Source organism: Triticum dicoccoides, chromosome 2A (assembly GCF_002162155.2).
Source record: "Triticum dicoccoides isolate Atlit2015 ecotype Zavitan chromosome 2A, WEW_v2.0, whole genome shotgun sequence".
NCBI lineage: Eukaryota > Viridiplantae > Streptophyta > Magnoliopsida > Poales > Poaceae > Triticum > Triticum dicoccoides.
The window spans coordinates 643,740,870-643,757,048 of NC_041382.1; the positions used below are offsets into that span (position 1 = coordinate 643,740,870).

The following is a 16,179-nucleotide window of genomic DNA, read 5'->3' on the forward strand; positions in this document are numbered from 1 at the left end:
AGGGTTCCTTTCCAGAGGTGTCCAAATTATGGCAACGGGAATGGTTCTACGTCACCGCTCCCAGAAGTGCCAAGTGGGTAGCTTCCCCCACCTTTCGCTCGGGCCCTCCACCACAACTGATGTCATGGATCAGCAGGGGGCTGAGCTGGGGTCCAGCCAAGGATGTGCCCACACTGCAGAGCCGCATCCGAGATCTCTTCGAGGGAGATTTCAGTTTGATTATGGTAGTGCAAGTTATGCTGGTTCGTCGAGTCCAGCCTTGCAAATGCCGGCCCCTCCGCTTGTGGGAATTCAACCCAGAAGGACCGCACACTATTCAGAATTTCCTTGGGCTGACGCACAACGAGATGTACAAGTCATTATTTGGACCCCAAATAGAGTGTCCGGACACCATCGAGGACGTGGGCCTGAGCAGCAACCGCACCGCGGCCCAAGTAAGTAATCCTCTAGTTGAACACACTGGCTTTCTTTTGTCATGACATCATTCTGAAGAATCGCTCTTTTGACCAGGACTGGATAACAAAGGCGAAGATGATCCGGTGTTCGGCTCCCCTTCCTGAAGGCTTGGACAATCCGGTTCCGGAAAAGATGCTCGAGCCAGCACCTTGTCCGGTGCCCTCAAGGGAAGACGAAGGGGGGAATAAAGGGGGCAAAAGCGGGCCTCCACCGCTACCTATTCCAACCAAGGGAATGAGCGCCTCCGTGAGGGAGGATAACCAAGGGGAAGAATCTGACGTTTAATCGTCCCGGGGGAGGAAGAGGACTACCTCTGAAGATCCGGAAATCAAGGTCTCCAAACGGGAGAAGAAAACTCCACCAGAGGGTCCTGCCTCGGAGGGTGCTCTTGCCGCACAAAGTCCATGCGGGGATCAGCCCTCTAACGAGCTGTAAGTAATCAAAAGGTACTTAATAGCGAAGATATACTACCTTACTTCTGAGAAAAATAACCGAAGCATTTATCTTGCAGTTCGGATCTGAGCCCTTCTCAGCAGAGCTCGTCTTCGGGAGATCTTCTTTCGGAGATGATGGAGAGCGAAACGCCTCCCATGGACTCCCCAGCTCAAGAAGCGGGCGACCTTGAAGTGTCGTCGCGGAGGGTCACCCCGGATCCGGTGAGACCTGAAGATAATCCTATGGTCGCCCGAAGTCCCCAGTATCCGGCTCTTGAAGAGAGCAAAGAAAAGAATCCAGCACCGTCTGGTATGCGGTCGGACGCACTAAGGGATCTGCTAGGGCGAGCCACTATCTCAGAAGAGCACCGTACATTGATGGATACGGTGATTGAAAGGATATCGTCCGCCCAAAGCGGTTGCATGAAGCCTTTATGAGTCTACTGACAGGCTTTGAGGTACGTGAAATGATATGCATTTGTGGTAGTACCGCACATTTTTAGGCGTGCCCTGTGTAGATAGTAGCCCCTGAGACTCTGGTTGTCGTCGAAAACGGCGGCGAATAGAGGATCGTAGTCCCAGGTAATAACCAGACCGCCTTTATGTGCAGGTGTCTGAAGCTCCGGTGGCTAGCCGGACTAATGGGGTTGCCGAACTAAAGCGGCAACTGGATGCGGTGGATCTCGGGTAGGGGGTCCCGAACTGTGCGTCTAAGGCAGATGGTAACAGGAGGCAGGAGACATGATGTTTTACCCAGGTTCAGGCCCTCTTGATGGAGGTAAAACCCTACGTCCTGCTTGATTTATTCTTGATGATATGAGTATTACAAGAGTTGATCTACCACGAGATCGGAGAGGCTAAACCCTAGAAGCTAGCCTATGGTATGATTGTATGTTGTCCTACGGACTAAAACCCTCCGGTTTATATAGACACCGGAGGGGGCTAGGGTTACACAAGGTCGGTTACAAAGGAGGAGATATACATATCCGCATTGCCTAGCTTGCCTTCCACGCCAAGTAGAGTCCTATCCGGACACGAGATGAAGTCTTCAATCTTGTATCTTCATAGTCCAAAAGTCCGGCCAAAGGATATAGTCCGGCTGTCCGGAGACCCCCTAATCCAGGACTCCCTCAAATACTCTACCCTCGAAAACTGTTGCGATCCCCTATACTTGTGGGTTATCAGAGGGCAACCGTGGATACGGCTAGCCATGGAAAGTGAAAGTTATGGTGGAAAAAGGAATAAACTTTATTTTCTGTTTGGGAACCGCCTATGATATATCTATGCATGGAAAGTATTGGGAACTCTAAGTCATTTTCGTTGGTGGGATGGATACACCTCCCAAAATGTTTTTTATCTCTAAGTTTTTCGCTTTGAGCTCTGGCACCTCTACAAATCTCTACTTCCCTCTATGAAGGGCCTATCTTTTACTTTATGTAATTTTTATTTTGAGTCTCCATCTTCTCTTATAAAAGCACCAACTAGGAGGCAATATGATCGTGCTTAAGTATTGGGTGTAGTTAATATTCGAGTGTGTTTGATGAATGGATCAATGTTTGAGCATGATGGGATAGGGATAACTTATTTTAGCGTTGACATTTTGAAAGACATGGTTGCTTGTTGATATGCTTGAGTATCTAAATTATTATGTCAAAACTAGACTATTGCTTTGAGTCACATAAAATTCCAATTGTCTATGCTATAAAGAAAAGAATATGATATGACATGATGAACATCACTCCACATCAAAAAATTTGTTTTTATCACTTACCTACTAGAGGAGGAGTAGGAGTTAAGCTTGGGGATGCTGATACGTCTCCAATGTATCTATAATTTTTGATTGTTCCATGCTGTTTTATTATCAATCTTGGATGTTTTATAATCATTTTTATATCATTTTTTGGTACTAACCTATTGACATAGTGCCAAGTGCTAGTTGCTGTTTTTCCATATTTTTTACATTGCAAAAAATCAATATCAAACGGAGTCCAAATGCCAAGAAACTTTACGGAGATTTTTTATGGACCAGAAGGAAGATATTGGGCCCTGGTAGCACCTGGGGGGAGTCCCGAGGAGGGGACAACCCACCAGGGCGCGCCATGAGGTCTAGGCGCGCCCTGGTGGGTTGTGCCCACCTAGGGTGCCCCCGGACCGCCTCTTTGCTCTATAAATACCCAAATATTCCCCAAACCCTAGGGGAGTCGACGAAATATTCATCCAGCCGCCGCAGAGTCCAGAACCACCAGATCCAATCTAAACACCATCACGGAGGGGTTCACCACTTCCATTGGTGCCTCTCCGATGATGCGTGAGTAGTTCTTTGTAGACCTTCGGGTCCGTAGTGAGTAGCTAGACGGCTTCATCTCTCTCTCTCTCTCTCTTGATTCTCAATATAATGATCTCTTGGAGATCCATATGATGTAACTCTTTTGCGGTGTGTTTGTTGGGATCGATGAACTTTGAGTTTATGATCAGATCTATCATTTTATATCCATGAAAGTATTTGAGTTTCTTTGATCTCTTTTATGCATGATCTCTTATAGCTTCGTATTTCTTCTCCGATATTTGGGTTTTGTTTGGCCAACCTGATCTATTTATCTTGCAATGGGAAGAGGTGCCCGGTAGTGGGTTCGATCTTACGGTGCTTGATCCCAGTGACAGAGAGGGAACCGACACGTATGTATCGTTGCTACTAAGGATAAAAAGGTGGGATCTATATCTACCGCCATAGATAAACGGATCTTGTCTACATCATGTCATCGTTCTTATTGCATTACTCCGTTTTCCCATGAACTTAATACACTAGATGCATGCTGGACAGTGGTCGATGTGTGGAGTAATAGTAGTAGATACAGGCAGGAGTCGGTCTACTAATCTTGGATGTGATGCCTATGTAATGATCATTGCCTGGATATCGTCATAATTATTTGAGGTTGTATCAATTGCCCAACAGTAATTTGTTTACCCACCGTTTACTATATTTCTCGAGAGAAGCCACTAGTGAAACCTACGACCCCCGGGTCTTCTTTCTCATATATTTGCCTTTGCGATCTACCTTTTTATTTGCTTTTATTTTCAGATCTATTAAACCAAAAAACCCAAAAATACCTTGCTGCAATTTATTTTATTTGGCGTTCTGTCTATCAATATTTACAATTTTTTCCCGTCCACGTGCCATTTCTGGCGCCGTTACCCGAAAGGGATTGACAACCCCTTTAACACGTCGGGTTGCGAGTGGTTGTTATTTGTGTGCAGGGGCTATTTACGTTGTGTTGCTTGGTTCTCCTACTAGTTCGATAACCTTGGTTTCATATCTGAGGAAAATACCTACCGCCGCTGTGCTGCATCATCCCTTCCTCTTTGGGGAAATACCGACGTAGTTTCAAGCGACATCAGTTTGCGCTAGTGCATGAGGAGGAGTGCCGCCGCGGCCCCCACATCGACCACCACGTTCCACTGCCGCCCCCGCGGGTATTGCCGGAAGATGAGGAGGCGGAGGCGGAGTACCAAGCCGCCCTCGAGGAGGCCGTGCAGCACGCGCTGAAGGTGAGCCGGCTCGAGGAGGACGTCTGTTGGGATGGGCTGGAGCATGCCCTTGCCTTGTCCGCAGCAGGGGACTCCGTCCATACGCCCATGTTCGTCCCGCCACCGCCGCTGGTGCCACCCCTCGTCGAGCCCAAGGCCGAGCTGGAGCCGAAGTGCGAGCCAATGACCACGCGGAAGTGGTCGCCGCCGCCCCCACTTGGCTTGAGGAGTCCTATTTGTGGACCGGCCAGCTTCGCGAGTGGGTGAGCGCGCCTCCCTGCTACTACGTCTCCACGCTGGAAGAGGAGGCGACCCACCTTGAGCGCTGGAAGGCGCATTGGCTCACCGAGGAGGAGGCCGACGGCGAGCAGCAGATGCGCCGGGAGCAGTAGCTGCGTCGCGACGAGGAGGCATTGCGGCTTGAGGAACATGAGGAGGAGCGTGCGTTCGCCACCGCAGCAGACGTCGGAAGAGGCTGCCCTGGCGACCTATCAAGCAGCGTTTGGTTGGGTTGGCCGCTTCCTGTCTTCATTGACCTCACTGGCGGCAACGACAACGACGGCAAGGGCAAGGGCAAGGCGGTCCACTAGAGCAACGTGCGGGCATTTAGAGTTTTTTTAATGTTTAGTTATGTTCAAGTGGACTTTGGCCGACGGTTGACCGGCCATTTTAGGCTAGTTATAATGGAAGTATCATAAGTAGTATCATGCATGCCAACTAGGCAAATTTTATGAGGTGACATAGAATTAAATGAAGAAAGAGAGGGTTGAGTATCATATTAAATATTCTGCTACTATGTGTCATGCATGCTAATAAATGAAGTCATCTATGATACTATGCACTACAGATGTAGTATCATACACTAGGGCCTTCTTTGGTTCATAGGATAGGAATTTTATAGAAATAGGAAAATTATAGGAAGTGAAATGACATGCATGTCAATTCTTATAGAGAAAGAGATGCCATTTGGTGCATAGGATATGATTTTTTTCATTGAGTCTAGGCTAATATTTTTTCCCTCCAAAACGTGAAGGATTGATTCCTACATAGGAATAGGAATTCATTCCTACAAACCAAAGGGCTTCAAAAGAATTTTTCCTTTGCAAATCCTATCCTATATAATTCCTACAAAAATCCTACAAATCAAAGAAGGCCTAGTATCATATGCATGATACTAGTATATGATACTTTCCATTACGACCAACCTTATGTATAATTATACTTTATTAACTTTGTTTCGGCCACGTGGATGAAAATGGGTATGCCTCCGTTGGGCGCACCAGCAGATCCAAATCAAAAAGCGGACACACATGTCCGCCTGATCGACCCAAATGGATGAAAAGCGAATAAAGCGTGCGTCCGTTTGAATCGCCCCGTTGAAGTTGCTCTAATATAATGTAAATCTATTTTTTTTTTGAGACGAGCCCTTTAAACCGGAAATTAGGGAGTAACAGATCTGAATTATTTTCGTAAAAGAAGTTTGAAAAGGGAGCTGAAGCGGCAGCTTCCTTTTGTGCTGTGTGCTTAGGTAGACGGTCGCCGAGCTGAATGCTGCTCTGACCTGCGCGGGTCCCACGCTTCAAGGCTTGGAGGATGGCCGGTGTGGGAATAAAGGGCGTGGGAGAGCGGAAAAAAATTGCGGGCTCCACACAAGAGAAAACCGCAAACACCCCGTTAAACCTCCACGGTGACTGCATACGCCGGCGCTGCTGCCTCGCACAACTTCGAGGGGGAGCTGTCCGCGGCGAGCGAAGTTCGGCATCTCCTTCTCGCCGCTCCGTGGCGGCGATGCCACCTCGGGCTATCAGCATAAAGGTCCGCAATCCCCCTCTTCTGAAGTTTTTTTTGTCAATTTCATGCCGCAACTTCTACGCCGATGAATATTTGATCCGAGGCAGCGGTGCAGGGATCTATGATGACCAGCTTCCGATCTAATTTGAGGTTTCTTTGCCCGCTTTTCCCCAGGTGGCGAGGGAAGAAGATTTGTCCTCACACATTGGAAACGATGGCTTCTATTTTGATCTCGTCGACTTCGACAGGGTGAGGGCTTTCCAGATCCCGGATAACACGACTATGTCCCGATTGAAGGTACCACCTTGCCTTATTCAACTACTAGAAGGACCACTGTTTCACTAAAAAGCTTAAACCCTAAATTTGGTCTATAGGATTTTGTACTTTTTAACAGATCTATCCGTAAGACTTCAAGGAGCTGAGATAACGAGGCTTTTAGTTTAGGAGAAGTTAGGCCTTGCCTTAGCCCGTAGCAATTTTTTGTGCTGAGCAGGTAGAGGATCTCTCATTTAGTCCTCTCCTGCAAGCATTTTAGCATCTCTGCTTCTGGGTGTGTGCTATGTTGTATTCTGTTGTTAAGTAATAGGCCATTTTCATGTGATTTTTTTAACAGTTTTGCTAAAGCACATCTAGATGTGCTAACCCCTTTTTTTAATGTAAGTCTATTGTGGAAATCATGAGTCGCTGTACAAATTTTCCACTTCACCCCTTCTTCAATGAAGTATGGAGTATAACAGGTTTGAGTGGTCGTAGACTTGTTGCATGTTATTTAACAGAGCTATATAGAGATTGGCTTTCATCACTCTGCATTGGTGTACCTTATTGCAAAGAGAAAACTGCATTAGAACCCCCTAAACTATCACAAGTTCCTCACTTGACTCCCTCAACTTGAATCTCTAGGCTGGGGCTTCCTAAACTTGTCTTCATCTCACCTAGCTCAACTCCAAAAAACAAAATGTGCCACATGATCATCCCCCTCAGCATCTTCTCTTAGTATAACAGAGAAAGGGGGCTATGGAGCTCAAGCTGCATTTATAGTTTTTAGTATGTATGGTCCATTCTATCTATATCTATACTTCTATACTTCTAAATTGAATATGAAAAGAGCGAGTTGCGGAGATCCAACACATCTCACCCGTCCATGTGTTTAGTGCAAACAAGGTTAGCATCCTCCCCTAATTAATAGCATACCTGATATCAGCGCCAATGCTACCAATTAATTATATTCTACCAAATATCAACCTGCTGCCAAACATAAGTGTGCAATGCAATTGATATATTGCCTAATATTGACGTGCATTTCACGTACATGATTACTAGTATCATTAAATTTGCTAAGAAATTTCTACCCCAAATGTTTTAGCTGAAGAATTCCAGATGATCAGCAGGGTTTTCTATTTTCCATCAATTGTAAGAGTGAATGACGAGTTTCTATTTTTATGTTGTTTATAGATATATCTTGTGCAAGCAGACAAATATGTTCCTTTCCATCGTATTGTTTCTGATGGTTCATAATGACTTCAGTATTAATTGGTTAAGTTGTTCACAGGAGGAAATTGCAGTAGAGTTCAGCATCCCATCTCAATTTCAGCGCCTCTGGTTGTTTTGTAAAAGGCAAAATGGGACATGGCGTCCTGTTAGGCCATTCTCTACCGAAGAAAACAATCTATCTGTAAGAAGGCATTGTTCATGCTACGTTCTGGTTGCCGTTTTAGACAACTTATGTTCTTACTGGTTCTTGATACAATTCTTCTTGGCAGAACTTTGGGAGTAGCCCGTTTGTGTCTAGTTAGTTTGGTTGTTATCATCTTATTATCTATTGGAAATTGGGTGTCGCTGTGGCTATGCGAGCTTGCACTCAGCCCACTTCGTTTAAGGATGCCTGGCTTATTTTCTTATTACAAAAAGGTGACATCAGGAGCTAGTCCCTGCTCCCTGGTTGGTCTTTTTTCTTATCTTATCTATGGGTGTATCTATTTTTTAGCATCTTATCATCCATATCCTATTGTGCGAAGAAAGAAATATACTACATTCTCTAGTATCTTCCTATATTATTGTTTAGGAGCACCCGCCAGTGCTTAGATGAGGGCGAGCGCCATTGCCTAGGTCCTCTGACCCATAACCAAGCTGTTATAGGGCATCCTAGCGTAACCACCCATTTAAGGGATAAGATCCTGCTAGTCAGAATTAAGAATTCACAGCCAATGTTTATGTTACGGCTAATAATCTTACTATATCTTAATTCATGCTTACAAATGTTTCATAGTTAATACACGATAATTACTAAACTAATCATGAGTTTAGCACAATTCTAATGCTGCATGATGGAGAAACTCAAATTAGCCTTCTTTAGTTCCACTGCAGCAAGAATAAGGGATCCCCTCAGGGTTTGAGCTAGCCTGGCGCACTTATGAAGTACACGCAACCAATCAGCGCCGTACCTTGTAGTTGTAGTCTGTGCTAGCTTGTCTATCTCATGCAACCTAGGCAACCAATGATGCCTTATATGAAAGGATAATTACAAATAATTACTCTTGCAGATGACTAGCCTTCATAAACTATTGTCAAGGACCTTCTTGTTCCTGAATCCTGATGGTGTGAAGCTGTTTTTGGAGGTTGATCCTGAAACCTGAACTTGAACATATTTATATTTACCTTTGTGGATGTCTGTAAAAAGGACCCTTCTTGTTCAATCCAACGGCTTATTTATTTAAATTCTCTCGCTATTGGCTCCTTGTAGGTGCTCAATGATTCTTCCCCACAAAATCTGAGCAACGATGATGGATTAGTGTTTTTAAAGCTTTATGACCCAGAACAAACGCAGATACGGTCAGTACCTTTTACTTAGAAGTTAAAACTCTCTTGTTCTTTTTTGTTTATCAGTTGAGATCTTTAATTTATACTCTGTTCTCTGAATGAGGCTCACAGATATATTGGAATGCTGTTTGTAAAAGCTTCATCAAGGCCTTCAGATATTCTTCCGAAACTAAGAAGTCTAGCTGGTTTTTGTGCAGATGAGGAAATGGAATTATATGAGGTCAGGTTTTGCTTTACTGCAATCTTGCCACTACTAATCTGAAATGCAGTTTTTCACCACCACATTTTATGTTTTCTCATTTTAATATGCAGGAAATCAAATTCGAACCTTCTGCCATGTGTGAAGCCATAGATGCCAATATTACATTTTCAGAAAGCCAGGTTCGTCTCTGTCTCTGCTGTAAATATCTGCAACTGAGGGCGTTTTAAAATGAAAAATTCAGGTCGGGGAACCTCTCCCCCAGTGACCTTTCAAAAAAAAAAAACAGGTATGTATTTCGTGCAAGCGTCTTCACATTTCCATGCCCTTTTAAACACTTTCTTGGTCCTTTTCTTCTTGCAGATTGGGCATGGGGATATCATTTGCTACCAGAAAAGCTCGAAGTCTTTGAGCCACCATGCATACCCTTCTGTTGAAATATTCTTCAAGCGTATTCATGATTTGAAGGCAGTTGTTCCGGTGCTTTACTTTCCCATCTCTGAAGACTTAAATTCTAGCTCACTGCTATTGGTGGCATGATTATATTTTTCGTCTTCTTTTTTAGGTTTCTCTCTTGGATCCTTATTTCGGCAATACCATCATCACGTAGTATATTTTCTAGTTTGGCTCTTGGATTTGTCTGAGTCACGACTGACGACATTTTTTTTACATGGCTGCTGCTGATGTGCTGTTGCTGCTTCTTTTATACGCCTCCTGAGTTGCTGCTGGCAATGTTGAAAAAAAATGGCTGCTGCTACCTGCTGTTGTTACTGTCTTTATTAATGGGGCAATATTTTGATGTCATCTCACATCTCATTTTTTTTGTTTATCATTACATACTCCCTCCATCCCATAATCTAGGACCTTTTTTGACACTATGTACATTTTATTAATTATTTGTATAGTCGCCGTATCGCTGAATTGCTGTTTCTAGAATTGCTGTATCCCATGTCCCTGTTTCCTTATCGTCGTATCGGTATTTCGTCGGTAGTTTGAAAAGCAAATATACTCATGTGAACATCTACCCCTACTATATCTGCCCCTCGTTCCCCTTTTATGATTCATGCCAAGCTGATCGTTGATTCTGTTGTTATTTTCAGCTTTTCCCAAGTTTTATTTTTGTAAACAGTTGAGTATGGGTTTGGAGGAACAAACATATGCTTTTTGTTGCTGTTATTGATGTCATGATGCTGGCATCTGATTTGCCTCTATATGTGCCAACGTTTATGTATTCCTTGCAGTTCCTTGTATTTTGTAGTTTGTGCAACTAGCAAGGTGCCGTTTACGTAATGACAAGAATTACATGTAGGGGGAGCAAAGGAAGATATTAGCTCTGGAAGAGGAGGTTGCTAGGTTAAAACATCAGTCTGACCTTCAAACAGAGAAGGCAAACATGGGTAGTTCTACTAACCAAGAACTTGTCTAACTTCTCATTCTCCATTGTTTAAAAGTACACTATAAATTTGTAGCAGCAACATATAAGATACACCAATGCAATGCAGAATGCCAGCGATTTAAACGTGAGCGAGACAATGCGGTACGACAGCTGAATGAGCTGCAGGATCAGAATCCTCAGATTTTCCTCGAGTTTCCCATCACAAATTTGCTGCAAGCAACGGAGAACTTCAGTGACCTGTGTAAGGTTGGAGACACCGAATATGGACGTGTATATAAAGGCATTATACACGATACTACAGTAGCTATCAAGCTATGCAGATCTGATATTTTATTTCAACAAGAGGTAGCCTATGCCTGTATTAATGTATCACTTAGCTGATTCTGTTACTAACATAAGGTCATCACAGGTTTCTATTCTTCGTCAAGGCAGACATCCAAGCATTGTCAACTGCATTGGAAAATGTTCTGAAGTTTCAGCTCTTGTGTACGAGTGGTTGCCAAACGGAAACCTCCAAGATCACATTGTTTGTGCTAATGGCTCTACACCTCTCTCGTGGCAGATCCGCACACAGATCATCGGTGAGATTTGTTCTGCGCTGCTGTTCCTGCATTCGTGTGAGCCTCATGCTTTGGTCCATGGCGATCTACGTCCTTGTAACATATTTGCCAACGCCAACTTCAGAAGCAAGATCTGCAACTTTGGTATGTTAACCCTGTTTCTCCAGCCCGGCAACCACCAACCAGCTCTGACAGCCAGGTTGCCATACCTGGACCCGGAGTTCCTCACCACCGGAGAGCTCACACCCCTTTCTGATGTCTACTCTCTGGGTGTTATCATCCTGTGTCTCTTGACTGGATTGCCTCCCTTGACTATTGCAAAGAAAGTTTCAGAAGCATTGGAGAATAATAGCTTGCACACGCTGATTGATAAATCAGCAGGGAACTGGCCTTATGTACAAGCCAAGCAGTTAGCCGTCATTGGTCTTAGCTGTGTGGAAATGACGAGGGAAAAGCGACCTGATCTCTTAACAAAGGTATGGCCAGTTGTTGAGCCCCTTATCAGGAAGCCTCCTGCAGCCCCATGGCCATATGTCCAATCGGCAGTTACAGGAAGTTCCGCGCCTGGCCACTTGATTTGTCCAATTCGCATGGTAATAACTTTTGTCAGCATTTCTATCATTTCCAATAGCTTGGGGTCTGGGGATATGTTTTTATACTAGGATAGGAATTTTCTTATTGATGTGGAAACAGGTTAGACAACAAAATTTTGAAGGCTGCCAGGGGCCAGTTAATAACATATTTTGCCCTTCGTTTCTTGGAGTGGTTATAATGCATGTCTAAAAGATTCCCTGCCTAATGACCGCCGGGTGGTAAACCTGTACATTTCAGGATATTATGAAGGATCCTCAAGTGGCATCTGATGGATTCACTTACGAAGCAGAAGCCATAAGGCGCTGGTTTGATGGCGGGAACAACAGGTCTCCGATGACGAACTTGCCGCTAGCAAATCGTGATCTCGTCCCAAATCGCGCCGTCCTCTCTTCCATCCAGGAGTACCATGAACAGCAGAGGCAGCCAGGTTCCTGAACCTCAATCTTCTGACGACATTAGGGCAATATGGCTATATGTATATGTATAACTTGCTGCGTAGGTATCCTGTACATTCGCGAGCAGTTTACCTCTAGTCGATCTTGTTATGTTCACAATCTGTAGCATGACGAACCAAGGATTGATCTTGTTATGTTGAAAATCTACTAATTAATTCCGTTTGGAATTCGCAATCTGCTAATCTTACTCTGCAATGTTTTGCAGTTATACCTTGTTTGGCAATCTAGTACCCCCTCCGTCCTATATTTCAGCGACAAATATGGGACGGAGGGAGTATATGACTTGCCTTCGTCTAGGGTTTTACACTTTTAATGCTTTGCCAGCTATGGAAAATACCCCTTGGCTGTCAGGTGCATATGCACCTGCTATGAAAAACTAAATTAATAATTGCGGAAAAATAAAAAAAATAAAAAAAATTGGCAACAAATTTGACTTTCTGTTTTTCTCGTATGAAAAGTTTTGCCAATGAAAATCTCCAGTAGACTTTTGAAAAAAAAAGAGGACAAAAAGTGTGAATGGTAACTTGTATGTAGTGTTAATTATTTTTTTCGCCCACAAACCATGAAAGTCATTCCTTAGCGAATTTACACGAGTATATAACACTAATCATATCTGTTGCTAAAAAGTTTGAGCATCTTTTGACTTCTTTGCAATTACTATTTTTTAAAAATCGGATGCAGCGACACCCGAGAGCCAAACGTCTGCCTCCATTTCAGCTATGCTATTTGTACCAGGGGTGTTCCCCAACTTAAAATTGATTGCACTAATCAAATAATTAAATTGAATATTTATTTTGCAATTTTGTTAAATGGTAAATAAGTAAACCCCTTCTCTCTTCGTGCCTTGACTCGAGACTGACCCCCGAACCATCGACCTCTTGTGATGTTTGGAAGCTACCTAAATTATTTGGCAACGTTTGCACAAGCCTAGATATCACCTGTAATGCAACCATCTGTTCATCGGCATGATGGCTTTCCTCAAAAAAATAGTGAAGATATTTTCTAAATATAAATGACACAGTTCCTCCGATTGACTTGGGATGATTTGTGCGGCCTCAATATATTCTAGCGAGGCTACGTTTAAAATTTCGTCCGAATCGAAGTTCGTTTGGCGCTTGAACAATTAAATATGCGGTCGCAGTAGTCGGTTAAATAAATAAATACAATTGCTAAAAAAAATGTCTAATTGGGCCAGCCTGCATTTCCCTCTCTCTAGCCCAATAGGCTACCTCAATTGCCACCTAAGTCCAGCCCAGGATCCCCACCTAGGCCCTGCTATAAAAGGCAACCACTCCCTGGAAAATGCACATGAGCTTCTGGGTGCTCCACCCCCTTATATGAATATCAAATTCAGAAAATACCAGAGATATTAAAAAAAACTGGAATCTTGGGATATCAAATCTGGGTGTCCAATCTACCCCGGTTTGAAGTTTCATAGAAAAATACCAAGAACTGTGTCCGCGACGAAGAAAATATAGTCTGATGTAAACTTTGTGCATGAAGTTATTCTCCTATTTTTTTAAACTTTGTGCGAAGTGTTCTTATCTTTTATGTGATTCCAGATGCTAAACAAGGAATGTGGGAAAGTTGATTAAGCTAGCCACCTGTTTGCCTCACATGGGGATAATGATTTACGATGTGATGATGTGGAGGCAGGAGGTGTCGACCATGGCGGAGGTGGCGATGGAGAAGATCTAATCATCTGCTACAAATCTACCGGATACGCAAGGGCATTGTGAGTTACTTGTGACTTTTACCCTCTTGATTGATGCAAGAGTTGTTCGACATTGTAGTATGGACATGCCTACTTTTTTGAAAATTTTCTTTCTTTAGTATTTGAGTTCACGACTTCACTTGAATTGAAGAGCATCGGATATTGTTAACCATTATTTTGTTTAGAAAGCTTCCTACAAAAAAACTATTAAGAAAGCAGAGTCATTAGTGTGTTTCAAAGAAGGGAAACGTTTTACGCCGGCAGGCCGGCCAAGCTCTTGCGCCGGTCACACCAGAAACGTGCGATGGGTTGTGATCGTACGATGCAGCCAGCACCGCTCTTCTTTAAAAAAATCTCATTTAACCTTATCCTCTTACGTCTGTTCCCAACCTTATCCTCTCGCATCTATTCCCCATCGCTCATTCTGTTTCTCTCACCAGAGAAATTTCTGCCCCAAACGCTCATTCTCTCTGCTTCGTTGCTTTCACCGGAGCTTCTCCCTACCCAACCTAGCCCCGCCGCTGACCTGCTACTTCGATCCAGGGGTGACGGTGGCGCCGCCGCACGGCTGTTTCTCCCGCTGCTGGTGGTCGCCGATGCCGGTCAGGTGCCGCGCGGAGAGAGCGGAGACGCGGTGCGCGTGCGGTGGAGAAGGCGCCACCGCATGTCGCCGGAAATCACGAGCTGTGGGAGCGCCGAGATCCCCTGCCCATGGGTGGATTCGGCGACCCGCGGGTGGTGGTGTTGCGACCAGCGCGTGACGGTGCTGGGACCAGCGTCCGCCGGTGCTGGAACCATTGACGTCAGAAGCTACATCCGGTGACTCCGCGAGCTGCAACGGCGGTGGCCGGAAGCTGCGATGATGGTGCCCCAGTGCTACATCCGTCGACGGCAGAAGCTACATCCGGCTCCTGCAAAAGCTATGAGTGGCCCTTGCAAAAGCTGCCACCGGCAAGTCTGACGGGCTACGACCGGCGGCTTGGAAAGCTTCAACCTCTGCATGCGGAAGCTACAACCGGCGCCCGTAGAAGCTGCAACCGGCGAGGTGCCGACTGCGATGGCGGCTTAGAAAGCTACAACCGGCGGTGGGAAAGCTGCATCCGGCGCCTTCAAAAGCTGTACCCGGCGGCGCGGAATGCTGGAACCGGCGGCACGGCGTGCTACAACCGGCAAGGCAGCGTGCTACGACGGCAACGCTTTTTTGCTGGATCCCTTTGTAAGTTTTGCTGGAACCGGCATTTGTTTTTGCTGGAACCAGAGAGATTTTTTGCTACGACCAGCGGGCAGCGACTCATTTTTTGCTGGATTCAGTGATTTATTTTGCTGGAACAGAAGATTTTTTTTGCTGCTACTGGCTTTTTTGGAATTTTTGTTGCTGACTTTGTGATTTGTTGAGACATGATAATGCAGGCCGATGACGGCGACGCCGGAGGCGGTGACCATGGGATGTTGCAACCACGGTCATCCCGTGCTGGCACCGGCTATTGGAGAGCTGCAGTCGAAGTTGGGAACCCACCGGCGCTGGTGCTGCAATCTTGCGGCTGAAGATGGTGAGTGCTGGGAACAGGAGCGCGCGGCGGCACGAGCGCCGGCGAAGTCGAGTGGCGTGGGTGGCCGGAATACATGGGATGCAGAGGAGGAGTCCAGCTAGTCGGCGAGACAGATCCAGCGTGTTTGACTTTTATTCAGGGCGTTTAGCGATTCATCTGAACGGTTTAAATGCGCTGTATCCTACGGTCGCGGGGCGACCGGCCCAAATTTGGGCCGGCGCACCGGCGCCTATAAGTGCCCTTCAAAGAAGCTATATACATGCCATCTCGCCAAGCACTGTTAACATGTTTTTTTAGGAGCATTTTTTCCCCACCATGTCTTCATCGGGGCTGTCACCGGCACACTCCTCACTTCCTAAACACATATTCTTCGTGCATGTACTTGCAGTGCATGATTCTCCTATTCGAATAACAACAGTACATAGAGCCATTCACTGGAAATGCCTTCTCTTACACCTTGTGGTTGATTTTCCAATTCTGCAGATAAACACTACCAAAGTAGATTTTAATTACGTCAACGAGCTCCCTAGTGAAAGCTTTAGCCATTTTTAATTGATCTGGTGCTAATTTACTACTTTACTGTTTGATATTTGGAATTGTTTTACTGTAAATAACTCAAATTCAGTGTGCAATGTGACACTACAACGACATGACATCACAGAACAAGAACTACTTGCTAAGCACAACC

General features: G+C 45.0%; 1 protein-coding gene and 1 long non-coding RNA gene across 2 annotated transcripts; both read left to right on the forward strand.

The window, feature by feature from the left end:
* Nucleotides 1-6,008: 6,008 nt before the first annotated feature.
* On the forward strand, nt 6,009-12,401 carry LOC119358038 (U-box domain-containing protein 57-like). Its single transcript, XM_037624761.1, has 12 exons — nt 6,009-6,230; nt 6,381-6,503; nt 7,756-7,878; nt 8,747-8,821; nt 8,947-9,035; nt 9,135-9,243; nt 9,336-9,404; nt 9,586-9,702; nt 10,532-10,619; nt 10,725-10,963; nt 11,028-11,771; nt 12,010-12,401. The coding sequence occupies exons 1-12, from the start codon at nt 6,009-6,011 to the stop codon at nt 12,205-12,207; spliced, it is 2,196 nt and encodes a 731-aa protein (XP_037480658.1). The 3' UTR covers nt 12,208-12,401.
* Nucleotides 12,402-14,346: 1,945 nt separating this feature from the next.
* Nucleotides 14,347-15,932, forward strand: LOC119355948. Its single transcript, XR_005171738.1, has 2 exons — nt 14,347-15,157; nt 15,352-15,932. It is a non-coding gene; the product is annotated as an uncharacterized LOC119355948 (long non-coding RNA).
* Nucleotides 15,933-16,179: the final 247 nt, after the last annotated feature.

Bases quoted from the DNA above. Each gene is read 5' to 3' on its own strand.
- LOC119358038 (XM_037624761.1), top strand. From the start codon at position 6,009: ATGGCCGGTGTGGGAATAAAGGGCGTGGGAGAGCGGAAAAAAATTGCG. The intron at 6,231-6,380 runs GTCCGCAATCCC...GCTTTTCCCCAG, and splicing joins CTCGGGCTATCAGCATAAAG to GTGGCGAGGGAAGAAGATTT. The intron at 9,405-9,585 runs GTTCGTCTCTGT...TTCTTCTTGCAG, and splicing joins TTACATTTTCAGAAAGCCAG to ATTGGGCATGGGGATATCAT.